Below are 13,615 nucleotides of genomic sequence, written 5' to 3'. Positions count from 1 at the left end.
TTTTTTTTTCAACATTATTATTAACTAGAGGCCATACATTATTCAGATTTCCTTAGTGTTTACCTATTCTCTCTTTTCTGTCTGAGCACTCCATCCAGGATACCACGTTACATTTAATTGTCATGTTTCCTTAGGCTACTCTTGCTTGTGACAATTTCTCACACTTTCCTTGTTTTTCATGAATTTGACAGTTTTGAGGAGTACTGGTCAGGTATTTTGTAGACTGTTCCTCATTTGGGATCTGTCTGATGTTTTTCTCATCATTAGACTGGGGGTTATGGATATTTTGGGGAGAAGACTATAGAGGTAAAGTGCAATTCTCATCATATCATATCAAGGGTACATACTATCAACATGACTTACCACTGTTGATGTTAACTTTGATCTCCTGACTAAGGTAGCATTTGTCAGGTTTCTCCACTATAAAGTTACTTTTGTTTTACTCCTTTTTCATGCTCTTTGGAAGGAAGTCATTATGCACAGCCCACACTTAAGGGGTGAGGAGTTAAGCTCCACCTTCTTGAGAGTGGAGTATCTACATAAATTATTTGGAATTCTTCTGCACAGGGGATTTACCTATTCTCACCCCTTTATTTAATTATTAAGTCATTTATATCAGTATAGATTCATGGATATCTTATACTTAGGGTTATAATCCAATACTACTTTAGTTATTTTGTTGCTCAAATTGTTCCAGCTTTAAAATCTTAAGTCTTTTTTAATCTATAAATATCCCTTCCCCTATCTTTTTCTTCCTTTCTTCCTCCCTCCCTCCCTCTTTCCTTCCTTTCTTTCTCCTCCCTGCCCCCTTTTTTGCCTTCTATTTGTTGAAGAAACCAGATCAATTGTCCTATAGGATGTCTCACATTTTGGATTTAGTTACATTGTTTCACTTGTTCCTCATTGGCCCCTCCCCCTTTCTTATATATTGTCGTGACAGCTAGAAGCTGGATTCAATTTAGGTTTAATTTGGTGAAAGGAGACTTTGTAGGTAGTGCTGTTGTAACATATCCCATTGTATCCTATTCTATCCCATCAGGAGCACCTGATGTCTAGTTGTCCTCCTTTGGCGATCAGCCAAAATTGATCAGCCTTGTCATCCTGTTCCATCCATTGGAAGAAGGCCAGTCAACCTTTCCATGAATAGTTTTAGCAGCCCTTGATCATTATCTGTATCCATTACTTCATTAATGTATGGAAAATAGTAGTTTTCAAATTTTATCATTCTCTCTGCAATTATTAGTGATTCTTTTGTAAATAACTTCCTCCTCATCAGGAATTTGGTTACTTGTTTACATACAAGACAGAGAACATGCTTGATTCTTTTCCTATTTTATGAAAAAAAACTTTTCAAAATAGTGAATTGGTTCCTAGCACCCTTCAAAGGTGACCAATGAGGTATGTTTGTATAAGTATCAATATAAACGTACATTTTCAAACATATTTATGTGCTTCTCAAATCACTGCTGTCATTCTTATTGCTGCTCAAAATGTCCCATATTTGGCCAGTGGCAGTCTCTTCAGATTGACTCCTGAGTCCTTTGACTCAATCCCAGTAGTCTTGGGGGACTTCCTAGCTTTCTGGCACAAGATGCCCCATGCTCATTTTGCACATGTCCTGCCCTAGATTTGGAATCAGCTATTGTCCCAAGGATCCCTGATTCCTTCTAGTCAGAAGTAGTATTTAGAGACCACAATCTGGGCATTGGGGTTACTCATTGTTACTGGGTTGTCATTATATCTAGACCTTTTCTGTGGACTTAGCTAGGCAAATATATATATATATATTTTTTTTTGGTGAGGAAGATTGGCCCTGAGCTAACATCTGTTGTCAATCCTCCTCTTTTTGCTTGAGGAAGATTGTCTCTGAGGTAACATCTGTGCCCATTTTCCTCTACTTTATATATGGGATGCCACCACAGCATAGCTTGATGAGCGGTGCGTTAAGTCCATGCCTGGGATCTGAGCATGCAAACCTAACCACTATGCCACCAGGCCAGCCCCGGGGAATATATATTTTTTAGAAAGACAAAAACCCATAAGTTCATTCTGATATTTCTGAGTCAAATGAAAGATTATAGGGTGTTTCCTTCTTTGATTTTGTATCTGTATCTCTTTTCATTTACATTAAAAATGTTGGTCTCCAGTAACACGAGCTAAACCACTTATTTGCTTTAGTCTAATATATAATTTCAAAATATATAATGTAAGGTCTCAATTTTAAACTATATATTTTTATCAAAATAAAATACCAATGTTATTACAAACAAGACTGCTGCATGCAGTTTAAGATTTTATTGCAGTTCTTTTTCTCTTAGGATATATGTGCCACTAGAGGCATCGAATGAAAGGATTGTGTGTTAATATCATCTGAAACAATTCTTATCTGAAACAATTGTGCCACCAACTTGATATAGAGTTAGGTTCATTTGTTTCAGCTTGTTTTGAATTTTTAGGGATTTCTTTCTTTTTCTCATTTTTTTAAATTATGAAAAATAGATGTTTCCACAGTCAAAAGTATGAAACCATGTACATTCAGAGATGTCTGGCTTCCATCCGTGCCCCTTCTACCTTATTCTCTCTCATCCTGAACTCTCTGAAAGTAAGCTGCAGATATCACCTTTAATACTTCAACACACACCCTCTAAGAACATTTTCCCACCTAACCACAATGCCATTATCCCACCAAAGAAATTTAACAAAGATACAGTAATATCCCCCAATATACAAATTTCCCCAGTTGTCCCAAAAATGTACTTTCAAACACTTTTTAAAAAATCCACGATTCAATCAAGACCCTGCATGGCATTTGGTTGTCTCTTGTAATCTAAAACAGTCCCCACCCTCCCCGCATTCACCTTCTGAAGAACACGGTCTAGTTGTTTTTTGTACAAGGTCCCACAACTTGTATTTCACCCAGCATGTCTTTGGGATAGAGTCCTAAAAGTGGGATTGTTTGGGCAAAGAGGAAATGCACATGCAGCTTGGCTGGAGATGGTCCCGGGGTGTTGTTCCATATTGCATGCCCACTGATGTAACAGAGTGCTCTCTTCCCATAGCCTTGCCAACAGTGAGCTGCCAAAATTCTGGGTGTCCTTTTTCCCAGTCTGATAGATGGGAAATGTATCCAAGTGTGGTTTTAATTTGCTTTTCTCTTATTATGATTGAGTATGAGCACATTTTCTGAGAATTTCCCATTCATATATTTTGCCCATTTTTCTATGGACTGGAATTTTTCTTTTCTACTTTGATACTACATAATTTTCAAATGGCTGAGATTGAAATGTAAAAAAAGAAACTATAAAAACTAGAAGACAATCTCATCTCTCAAACCCTTCTGCCTGGCTACACTGCCTCCCTCACATCGGCACATTTGAACTCAGGGCCTTTGCACGTGCTGCAGCTGCCACCTGCAAGCCTTCCTCAGATACCTGTGTGCTCCCTCTCACTACCTTTAGAGTGTGGCCTTGGCTGTGTAGCCCTATTTTTAACATCGCACCTCCTACAGCCTGCTTTATTTTCTGCATAGCAGTTATCTTCTAGCATACTACATACTTTGCTTACTTGTCTCGTCAGTGGTCTGTTTCTCTGTCCTAGAACGTCGACTCCCTGAAGGCTGGGGCTTTTGTCCGTTTTGTTCGGTGCTGTTTCCTCAGTGTTTGCAGCAGGTGCTCAATTACTTTTTCTGAGGGTGAAAGCGATGGGGGGAGTTTCAGGGGTGCCTGGGATGGGGTCCAGAGAACCCCATCCTCTTGGCTTTGGTGGGATGAAAGGACAGGGGCAAGGTAGCTGAGAGGAAGAGCAGAGCAGCCTGTGAGGGGGCCGGCAGGTCTCGGCAGACACATCCAGGTGATGCTTTCTTCCGAAGGTCTTCTTGGGGGAGGGGAGGTGTTGGCGTGAGCAAACGGGAAGCCCTCAACTCCTGTCTGAGTCTGTTCTTCATTTGCACAGCTGCCGCAGGCTGCCTTGGGCCTGGACCCAGCGAAGCTGCCACTGGGGCAGGGACAGGCCCTGGCAGAGCTCCCCAGAGAGGGCGGCTTGGCCCGGCTGCTCCCACCTGCAGAAGGGGATGGTGTTAGAGGGAAGGCTGGGACCTGAAGACCCTCCGTGGCCTCCCCGCAACACCATGGCCTGCTTGTCCCCAGCCCCCCAGCCTGGGCTCCGCTTGTTCCAGCCGGCTTAGTCCCCACCTCCCCCATCACGTCCCCTCTCACCAGTCCCCCACAACCCCCTGTAGCTTGGGGATTCGCTCCAGCGCTTGCTGCAGCAGGTTCTCCAGCCGCTTCAGGGCCTGCCCCAGGTCCTCCTTCTGCTCCTTTTCCTGGGATGCCCGGATCTGCAGCAGCTCTACGGGTCAGAAACCAGGGAGAAAGCACTGAGTCCTCTGGCTCCCTGGAGCCTCGCAGCCAGTGGTCAGCAAGTCTCCAGGCACCCAGTCCTGACCTCAGCATCTCCCAAACCTCTCCCTCCTCCAGGTCCTGCCTCAAGGGCAAGCCCACCACTCCCCAGGCCTCATTCTGGATGCCTTTCTCCCTCCCCTTGACAGCCCATCAATCTCCACGGCCATCCCTCAGCTTCCTCTCCTCTCCCCATCCCTACTTGCCCCCCAGCCTCCCTCCTAAGCTCTAGGCCTCAGCCTCTCTCTTTGGTCCATCCTCCACAGCCAGAGTGATCTTCCTGAACTTCTACCTGATCCCTTCCCTCTCCTGCTTGAACCCTCTAAGGCTCCCCAGGGCCAAGACAAAGTCCACGCTCCTGAGCCTAGAACTTGAGGGTTTGTATCTTGTGGCCTCTGCTCGCTACTCCTGGGCAAACCCTCCCCTGTCTCCCAGGGCCCACCCCAGACACCACCTTTCCTCCTGGAAGTCCTTCCTAGTAGTCCTCAACCCCAGGACCACCCCCTCCGAATGCTGCAGCCCTTCACTCCAGTGGTGTTTCCCCCTGGGGCCTGTGATGGGGCCTAGTCCCTCTCCACAGACCCAGAACAAGCCCAGCTCAGAGCAAGTGCAGCTCAGCAGTGTGGTCGGGTCCTTTGGGCCTGAATCCTGACTCCATCCCTTCCTTGCCTTGTGACCCGGGGCATGACACTTGCTCTTTCTTCAGCCACTCCTGCGGTCAGGTGGAATGATCTGAGCCACAGGCTAGAGGGGCAGGGGCAGACTGGGGTACTCTGGAGATAGGACCCACAGGGCTTGCTGACAGGTTGAAGGTCGGGGGGTTAGACGACTAGGAGGAACCAAGGGTGACTCCTGGGTGGTTCAGCACCTGCATGAGGAGGGTGGGGTCATTTTCTGAGGGCAGGAAACTAGGAGGAAGAAGAAAATTGCTTTTTGGAGCAGAGGGAACTAAGTTCCGCTACAGACAGGTTAAGTCCAAGATGCCCATGAGGTGGGACGACAGACGACACTGTGCTGTGTCTCGGGCTGCTCCCGCTGTCCCGGCACACTGCTCCCGGCCCATGTGGAGAGGTGAAGGCAGGGAGCCCTAAACGCAAAGGCCTAAACATGGTTTCTTGCTACTTGGCTGATGGCACCCCGATTCATTTCTCATCAGGTCACCTCTTCCATCTGTTTATCCCATGATTCTTTGCTGGTTGCTTCCACCATTGGGAAAGCCGTGGGGCTGGACAGCTCTCGCTTCTCTCCCCACTGAGCTCTCGGGGCCAGCACCCGGCAGGTGCCCAGTGGGTGCTTGCCGAGTGAATCCAGGCAGGAATGACTTTTCTGAGTTTCAGTCTTCTCTCTGTAAACTGAGGTCTTAACAATCCCTCTCCTCGTGGTGAGGACTGGAAGAGACTGCACGTGTGCGTCACTATCACGCCAGCGACCTGAGGCTCACTGCGTGCTGGGCGTTGCTCAGTGCCCCATTTGGGTCACCTGACTGAGTCTCCCCAGCAACTCGGTAAGGGACCATGATTATGCTTACCCCTGAGGCACAGGGAGATCGACAGCAAGGAAGAGGGAGGGCTGAGAAGAGAATCCAGGTACTTCAACTCCACAGCCAGCTTTAACCACTCAAGTAGACTACTGGACAGTGACTAACGAGTACTTGGCAATTCGATGGGCAGTGTCGCCTCGCGGTTAGGAGCACAGACCCGGGTCAGGCTGCCTGGATTCAACTCCTAGCTCTGCCAACTGGGCAGCTACCAAGCCCTCTGGGTCTCATTCCCTCCTGTGTAAGATGGGCGGAACGAGAGCACTAACCCCACAGGACTGCCTCCAGAGGAAACTAGTGCCCATGCTTAAAGCCCTCAGCATGCAGGGGGCACTGTGTAAGCAACAGGTGTCTGATTTCTTCTGGAGGCTGCTGGTCCTGGGAATGGGCAGGGATGCTGCATAGGGAGCAGGGCAGGCCTACCCTGGGTGGACGGTCCCGGTGGCAGGCTGGTCTTCATGTGGAGCAGATCCCAGCACCGGAGACTCCGCTGGTCCTCCAAGAAGAGAAGGTCCTGGCGAAGAGAGGCAGCCTTTGGGAGGAGCAGCTCCGGAGCCTGGAGGAAGGGGCAAGGATGGTCACCTCGGGTTGGGGTAGGGGTGGGAAGGCAGGTCCTAGGGGACTTGCACTCACCTTCCCTGCAGGCAGCCCCAGTGTGTGGCTCAGCACTGTGAGGCTGGAGCTCCTTGGGGACGCAGGATGCATCTGGTGGATGGATGGCAGGACCGTGGGCAGGGGCTGCGACCTGGCGGGAAAGTCCAGGTTAGGGGGGCACTGAGAGGAAGGCGTGGGTTCCAGAGGCTCTAAGGGCTCAGAGGTGGGCTCAGGAGGCGTGGGAACTTGGAGGTGGGTCTGGGGACTAGGATTCCAGAGCGGGGCCGAGGACCTGAGGGTGAGGTCTGGCAGCCTGGGAACACTGGGGGCCTGAGATTATTTTTTTGGAGTGTGCCCAAGGAGTAGTCATCCAGGGGAGGGGTATGGGGGTAGCCCAGTCTCACCCCCCGGGGCTGTGCCGCAGCAGGGTGCCCAGCAGAAGGTGGGGCAGATGCCGGGCTTCCTCCTCCAGACAGCGAAGCAGCTCCTGGCTCTGTGGTGCCACCGCCTCAGATGTGGGAACCATTTTTCGCTGAACCAGAGCCAGCACCTGTGGGGAAGGAGAGGAGGGGGAGGGGCAGCCTGAGGCCACGCAGCCCCATCCCTAGGAGACCGCCCTACCCACACCTTGCCCCAACTCCAGTCTCACCTCCCCAGGGCTCCGGCACAGGCGTGTCTTGCTGGCTGAGTTGCCCTTGATGAGCAGGCGGACCTGTTCCTGCGTCTCCTCCTGGACAACCAGGAGGCCAGTGAGACGGGCAGCTTTTCCTTCCCACCTCCCAGCCTCTGGCCCTGCTCACCCCTTTGCACGGGTCCTGCTTCCTCTTGGGAGTCTCACCCTGGGCTCCTCCCCGCCCCCAGGAAGCCCAGTCCTGGATCTTAAGGCCCCGGGCCTCACTCTGGTCCCCCAGCAGGCCCTGCCACTTTTCCCGCAGTCCTGCCTCTCACCACCAGCTGGCGCCACTGCAGGATCCGTTGCTGTTTGGCCTGGAGCTCCTGCAGCAGAAGCTGCCTCCGCCCGGCTGCCTCCTGCAGCTCCTGGGTCTCCGCGCGCAGGGCCTTGAGCTCTGCGCACAGGCCACTGCTCCGGAGCCCTAGCACCAGTGCCTGCCTGCGGCACAAGCATAAGAGAGTAAAGGAGAGGAGGGTGACCAAGACTCACAGTGGAGAAGATCAGATCTGCAAGGAGGCACAGGAGCCGCAAACATAGGGAGACAAACAGGGAGAGCAGGAGGCAGAGATGGGAGCCACAGGAGCAAAAAAGGTCCACTATCCCGAGACCCTGGGAGAGAGATGGCCTGGAGGCCTCTGCCCAGGGAGACCCCTCACCTCTCGCTGGATCCTGGGGTACATTTCTCCACCTCCTCCATCAGGCCCTGGAGGCGCTGTGTCAGGGTCTGACGCTCCCTCAGAAGGGGGCCCCGCTCGGCGACCAGCATACCCACAGACCGCCAGCCCTCCTGGAGCAAGGCACAACGTCAGGGTGGGTGTGGTCCCTGGGGGTGAGGGGACTGAGTGGGTCTTGGGGTGGGAAGGGGATGGAGTCCAGAGAAGGGTGCCTGGGAGTCACCTGGATGAGATGCACCATGGATGGCAGGGCTTGGCCGGAGTCTGACTGGTCTGGTGCCTGAGACCTGGGGGGTAGGGGCGAAGCTGCTGAGGGAGGAGCCCTGTCCCCTTGCCTGGGCCCTTGGGGGTAGCCAATGTCAGTCCAACTGCCGGACTAGTCACTGGGTTTCAGTCGCACCCCTGTCAGCAGGCCACCGTGCCTGGTCCTGACTTGTCTCAGCTCACCCAGCCACCTGCTCTGCTCTGACTGTGGGAGCATCCACTCCTCACCTGGTTATCTCTGTATCTTGGAGCCCGTCCGAACTGCACAGGGCCCGGATCTCTGCCTCTCGCTCTGCAGCCAGGTGTTCCAAGGCAGCCAGGATGTGGCCCGGAGGGTGGCGTGTCAGCAGTGTCTGGTGGGGGAGGAGTGGAGTCAGGGAAGGGTGGAAGCAGGGCTGCGAGCTGGGACCCCATGGAGATGGGGGAGGGATCAAGAGTTAGGTCCTGGCACCCTGAGGTTTGATCAAGGGGCAGAGGGTGTGACCTTTCCTGAGAGCCCCCCTCACCTCCACTGAGCTGAGCCACTGCTGGTAGGAAGTTCCAAAGTGGTCATCTCGAGGGGTTCTGTGGGGTTGGAGGGGACAGAGAATATTACAAGACACATCAATTCTCCCTCTAATGATCACCACCACCCTATAAGGTAGGGGCTGCCACTGTCCCCATTTAAGGATGAGGAAACCAAGTCTGTCTATGCCTGCTACACTTGCATTCCCCACTTACATCAACCGGCTGGCCTTGCCCCTCTCACACGTGCTGTGTACCTGGACACCCTCGCAACCTCCTACCCTCCTCACCAGAGAGCCCATCCTCCCCGCTTCCTTAGCTGGGTAGGGCATCTGAGAGGTACCCAGAGCCTCTCAGGCTTCCCTACCCTCCGACAGCCCTAACCACCTGGGTTGTCACTGTCTGTGATGGGTCTGGACTCCCCCTCTTCCTAGCCTGGGCGCCCTGTCAGGGCAGAGCCTGGGGCTGACATAGCCCAGAGGCTCAGTGTCTGAGGAATTAATAGACAAGTAACTCTCCCCAGAGCCCCGGTTCTTTGCAGGGTCTCTGGGGGCTGGGGGACACTCACAGGATGCTGCCTCCCTTGGCCTGAGGAGTCAGGAGGTTCTGCAGGAACTGGGTCCGGAGAGTGCAGGCTGTTCGGACATCACTCTGGGAAGAAGAGGATGATGGAGCGTGAGGGAGACCCAGGGGTCCACTTGACCCCAGATTCCCCACTCCTTCCCTCATGGCCCAGGGCTCTTACCAGGACCACAGGCTCTAGGCCTAGGGCGGCTGATGTCAAGGGTCCAAAGGTTATATTCATTTTGGCCTTCCTGGAGAGAGGAGTGCAGTTGGGGCTGGGGTCCCTGGGAGGAGGGAGTTGGGAGAGCTGTGTCCCCTCCTGCTGCCAGCAAAGCTAGTCACAGGGATCACCAAGCCTGGATCTCAGGGGCCACCTCCAAAATTAGGCCATTGTCATCTCCTGGCTGGACGACTGCATTAGCCTCCTCACTGCTCTCTCTGCTCTCGCCCTCTGCAGTCTTTTCTCCACTCAGTAGTCAATGATCCTGTTAGAACCTCAGACTGATCATGTCAGTGTTCTGCTCAAAACCCTCGAAAACAACGTGCTATGTTCCCATCACATTCAGAATAATAACGATGGATATTAGGAACTCTTCTAAGCACTTTGCAGGATTCACCTCAATTAACATACCCACCTCGATACTTTCCCCCACACTGGCATTCTATATAGTCTGCACCATTCTAGGCACTGGATACAGGTGGCTGAGATGACAAAATTTCCTGGCCTCATGGACTTTAAATCCTAAGGAGTGCAGCTCAGAATTCTGGAGCCCAAGAAGGGGTCAAGGCAGAGCCCCGGGGTCTCCGAGGAGAACGTCTGTCCTCCAAGCCTGGTGACGGCTGGTCCCTGGGCACCTGAGGCCCACCTCTCTGTGTCCTGCAAGCGCCTGAGCTGATTCTGCAGCCGCTGTACGGGATCCTGGAGCCCACGCTGCTGTCTTCGCATGGCCCTGGCTTGCGCCCGGAGGAGGAGAGCACGGCGCTGGGTGTCTTGCATGCTCTGCAGGGCCTGCTCCATGGCTATGTCTGTGGGAGAAACGGGTTGGCCATCAGCATTTCCCCTACCCCCGTTCTGCTGCCCATCTGCCCAGCCCCCATGGGTCACCCTGAGCCTCGGTCTCTCGCTCTGTCAGCTCCAGGCTCTGGTCTAACTCCAGGATTTCTGCCCGCAGGCGGGCAACAGCAGCTTCTAGCTCCAGCTTCCGACGGGCCTGGTGGGATCAGACTCAGGGTCAGATGTGTGGCCTGGTTGGGGCTCAGCCTGGCCTGACTGCTCTTTGTGGAGAACCGGTCTCCTCACCTGCCCAGGTGGGTGGCAGGAGTTCTTCCTAAGCAGTTTCTGTGTCTGAACCTCTAGGCCCAGAAAGCTCTAGGGTGCTATCCTGGCCTCCTCCATCCTCCTGGGACTGCCTTCACCTACCCTCCCTTCCTGTCTCTGCGCTGATGGCACTCCATCTCTGTCCCAGTCCTCAGCTCCCCACCGAGCCCCACATCTTGGAGTCCTGAGGTCTCCTGGAAGCATCCTCCTAGATATCACCTGGGCCCCTTGCATATACTGGGTCCCACACTGGCCTCAGTATCTCTCTAAAACCAGTCCCTCCTCCCATCTCCCCTCACCAGCTTTGATGCCTCATGTCCATGTGCCCCCAACCCCCAGCTCATGCCTGTCTCCCCCTGGACTGTAAGCACCGTGAGTGCAGGGATCAGGGCCTGTGACACAGTGTCCCCAGCATCACCCAGCACAAGGCTGGGCCTAGAGCAGAAGGTCTACACATACTCTTTTTGGATGAAAAAAATCGTGTAGCACATGCTTCTCACCTCTGGACTGTCCTGGTGGCCATACCTGAGGAAATGAGGCCAGAGTTAGGGGCAGACAGGGAATTCCAGGGGGAGATGGGAGGTGTGACGCTGTGGGTGGGGACATGGTTAGATGGGACCAGGGAAGAGAGGAAGGGATAGCTTTGAGGAGCAGTTACCAGAGGAGGTTTCCCCGGATCTTCTTCACACTCCTACAGTGGAGAGGTAGGATGAAGAGGAGTTACTGGGGCCTTGCCTGTGTCCCCTCCCCTGCCACAGCCTCCCTCATGCAGCCAGGCTCACCTCTGGCTGTGCACATGCCGCAAGACGTAGGCCCAGATGTCGGCCCCCTGGCCCAGACACAGCCTGTGGGGACAGCGTGTAAGGGTGTGCCTGGGACATCACACAGCGGGGAGGATCATCATTCCCAGGGTGGTGGTGGCGGGGAAGTCTTTACTAGGGAATTCTCACTTCTGGGGGGAGGGAGGGCCCATACTTTTTGGGGTAGGATATTCCTTTCTGGAGACTTCTCAGTCCGAGAGGGTGGGCTTCTCACTGGGTGTGGGGGTATTCTCATTCCCTGGTGGGGTGCTCCCTTTCTCCTGGGAGAGGGTTATCTCCAGTCACTTCCAGAGGTGGGGGTGGGAGTGTACTGCCAGGAAGTGCTCTCTTGTTACCAGATGCGGGTTACCACTCCTATGGATTCAGGCTCCAATGGGGTGGTCTTGGCTGGGCTGGGGTGGCGGGTCGGTGGTGAGGTGCTGCAGGGACAGCCTTACCCTGGAGATCCTATTTCCACACGGGAAGGGGGCTCCATTAACTCACGGAGGATCCTCCCTGGTGCCAGGGACCTCACTCTGGGCGGCCACGCAGGTGGGGGTGGCAGTGTGGAGGTCACCGCCAGGGCGTCCTCACTCAAACCCGGGATCCTCTTCCTGGATGTACTACTCCGGGGTGGGGGGCGCCCTCAGGGGTTATTCTCACCGCGGCGCAGTGGGAGGGGGATGGGCCCGTCTCCAGTGAAGATGGGGTTCTCACTCCCGGAGACTCTACCTCCAGGGCGGGCAGTCCTCGCTTCCAGGACCCTCACCTGCGCAGCGTCGCCTCCGGGGCCCGGGCCCCCACGGGCGCCTCCATCTCTTCGGCCGCCCAGCAACCCAATTCCCGCGCTTCCTGCGCTAACTCCATGACAGGGCCGCGGCCGCCGCCTCCCGCGCCCTCTTCAAGCGTGGCGCCTGCCTATGACGCCACGAGGGCGCCGACAGTGACGTCGTCGGTTGCCAGGCAGACAGGCGCCTCCCGGTTTGCCGGGTCTCGGAGCTGTCCTGCTGTCTCGCTCCTCCAGGGTGGATCCCATTGAGCGAAGATGAAAGGGGCGTGGAGAAACGGTGGGCCCCGCTTGCTTTCCGCGTTCTCACGCTCACACCAGCTGTTCCCTCAGAGGCAAAAGGTCCCCAATGCCTGCCTTGATTTTCTTGACAAAATGGGACTTCCATCCTAGGAGGATGAGAACCAGGCGAGGAGATGCCAACCTTACTGCTCTTTGATTTCAGAAACAGCGTCTCTCAGATCTGAGTGAGGGATAGAGGGCAGATAGCATGACCCTAATATCTCCCTGGCGTGCTTTCTTGTCCATACCATACCATAACCTTCAAGAGCCAACCCTGTGCTGGGGACACCGCGGGGGGCTGAGACAGCCCCAGTCTCCGTGCTACGGAGCTCACGGTTCAGTGGGGGACACGGACGCATCACCAGGTAGGAATGGTAGAAAATAAGCAGGAGGCTGGGTCAATTTGGGACACAGGGAGTGTGAGAGGTCTGTGGGGTGCCCCAGAAAGCACTGGATGCTGGGGCTGGAGTTCTGGAGAGCCCACTCGGCCTCAGACAGGGCCCTGAGAAATGGCAACATTCAGTGACCTTTCATGCAACATGCTTGCCTAGGTCACCAGTCTGTCCTCAGTGTCCACTACAGAGCCAGACTCTCTAAACAGTTGTTGAATAAACAAATGGGAGGAAAGGTGGTGGGGTGAGACTAAAGTTAGGAACCCAGGGAGGAGGGTGGAGCGGAATGAGGAGTGCGGGTGAGGACAGTGCTTACGGTTGTGGAGCAGAGAGGGTGAGACTGAGTGGATGGGTCATGAGGTCTATTGGCTGTACTTGGCAGTACGGGGTGGGTGGGGCATCCAGGGTGAGGTCCAGGGCTCTGGGCTGGGGATTAGGTGGAGCAGACTTTGAAATGGGGACATGAGAGAAGGGGCAGCTTTGGGGGAGATGGTGATAACAATGTGGGACTCGATGGGTATGAGGAACCACGGGGATAGCCAAGGGCCGGTTGAGTCTCTGGCCCATGGACAAAGGGATCATGGGATCACCACTGAGATAGCAGATTTGGGGGAGAAGCTGAATGCAGTTTCAAATGCTTCATAAAAACTGAGAAGCAGGGCCGGCCTCGTGGCTTAGTGGTTAAGTGCGCATGCTCTGCTGCTGGCAGCCCGGGCCTGGGTCCCTGGCGCGCACCGACGCACTCCTTCTCTGGCTATGCTGAGGTTGCATCCCACATGCAGCAACTAGAAGGATGTGCAACTATGACATACGACTATCTACTGGGGCT

General features: G+C 54.0%; 1 protein-coding gene across 6 annotated transcripts; it reads right to left on the bottom strand.

Annotated features, from left to right (window-relative positions):
- Positions 1 to 2,276: 2,276 nt before the first annotated feature.
- On the bottom strand, positions 2,277 to 12,227 carry HAUS5 (HAUS augmin like complex subunit 5). 6 transcript variants are annotated; one of them, XM_087422164.1, is made up of 19 exons: positions 12,095 to 12,227; positions 11,308 to 11,397; positions 11,184 to 11,216; positions 11,026 to 11,050; positions 10,313 to 10,418; positions 10,074 to 10,233; positions 9,389 to 9,491; positions 9,212 to 9,294; positions 8,646 to 8,703; positions 8,368 to 8,492; positions 8,099 to 8,162; positions 7,858 to 7,988; positions 7,477 to 7,639; positions 7,178 to 7,258; positions 6,933 to 7,078; positions 6,568 to 6,679; positions 6,358 to 6,490; positions 4,215 to 4,347; positions 2,277 to 4,057 (listed from the first exon to the last, which is right to left on the bottom strand). In XM_087422164.1, exons 1-19 carry the CDS (start codon positions 12,190 to 12,192, stop codon positions 3,940 to 3,942), a joined length of 1,962 nt encoding a protein of 653 aa, XP_087278290.1. In that variant the 5' UTR covers positions 12,193 to 12,227; the 3' UTR covers positions 2,277 to 3,939. The 6 variants fall into 6 exon arrangements, with proteins under 6 accessions (XP_087278290.1, XP_087278294.1, XP_087278293.1 ...); XM_087422168.1 differs by having other exon boundaries at positions 9,389 to 9,458; XM_087422167.1 differs by having other exon boundaries at positions 11,308 to 11,370.
- Positions 12,228 to 13,615: the final 1,388 nt, after the last annotated feature.

The sequence above is a fragment of the Ceratotherium simum genome, chromosome 33 (genome assembly GCF_057802395.1).
Source record: "Ceratotherium simum simum isolate JZ-2026a chromosome 33, ASM5780239v1, whole genome shotgun sequence".
Taxonomy (NCBI): Eukaryota; Metazoa; Chordata; class Mammalia; order Perissodactyla; family Rhinocerotidae; genus Ceratotherium; species Ceratotherium simum.
This window is presented reverse-complemented; position numbering and strand designations above follow the sequence as displayed.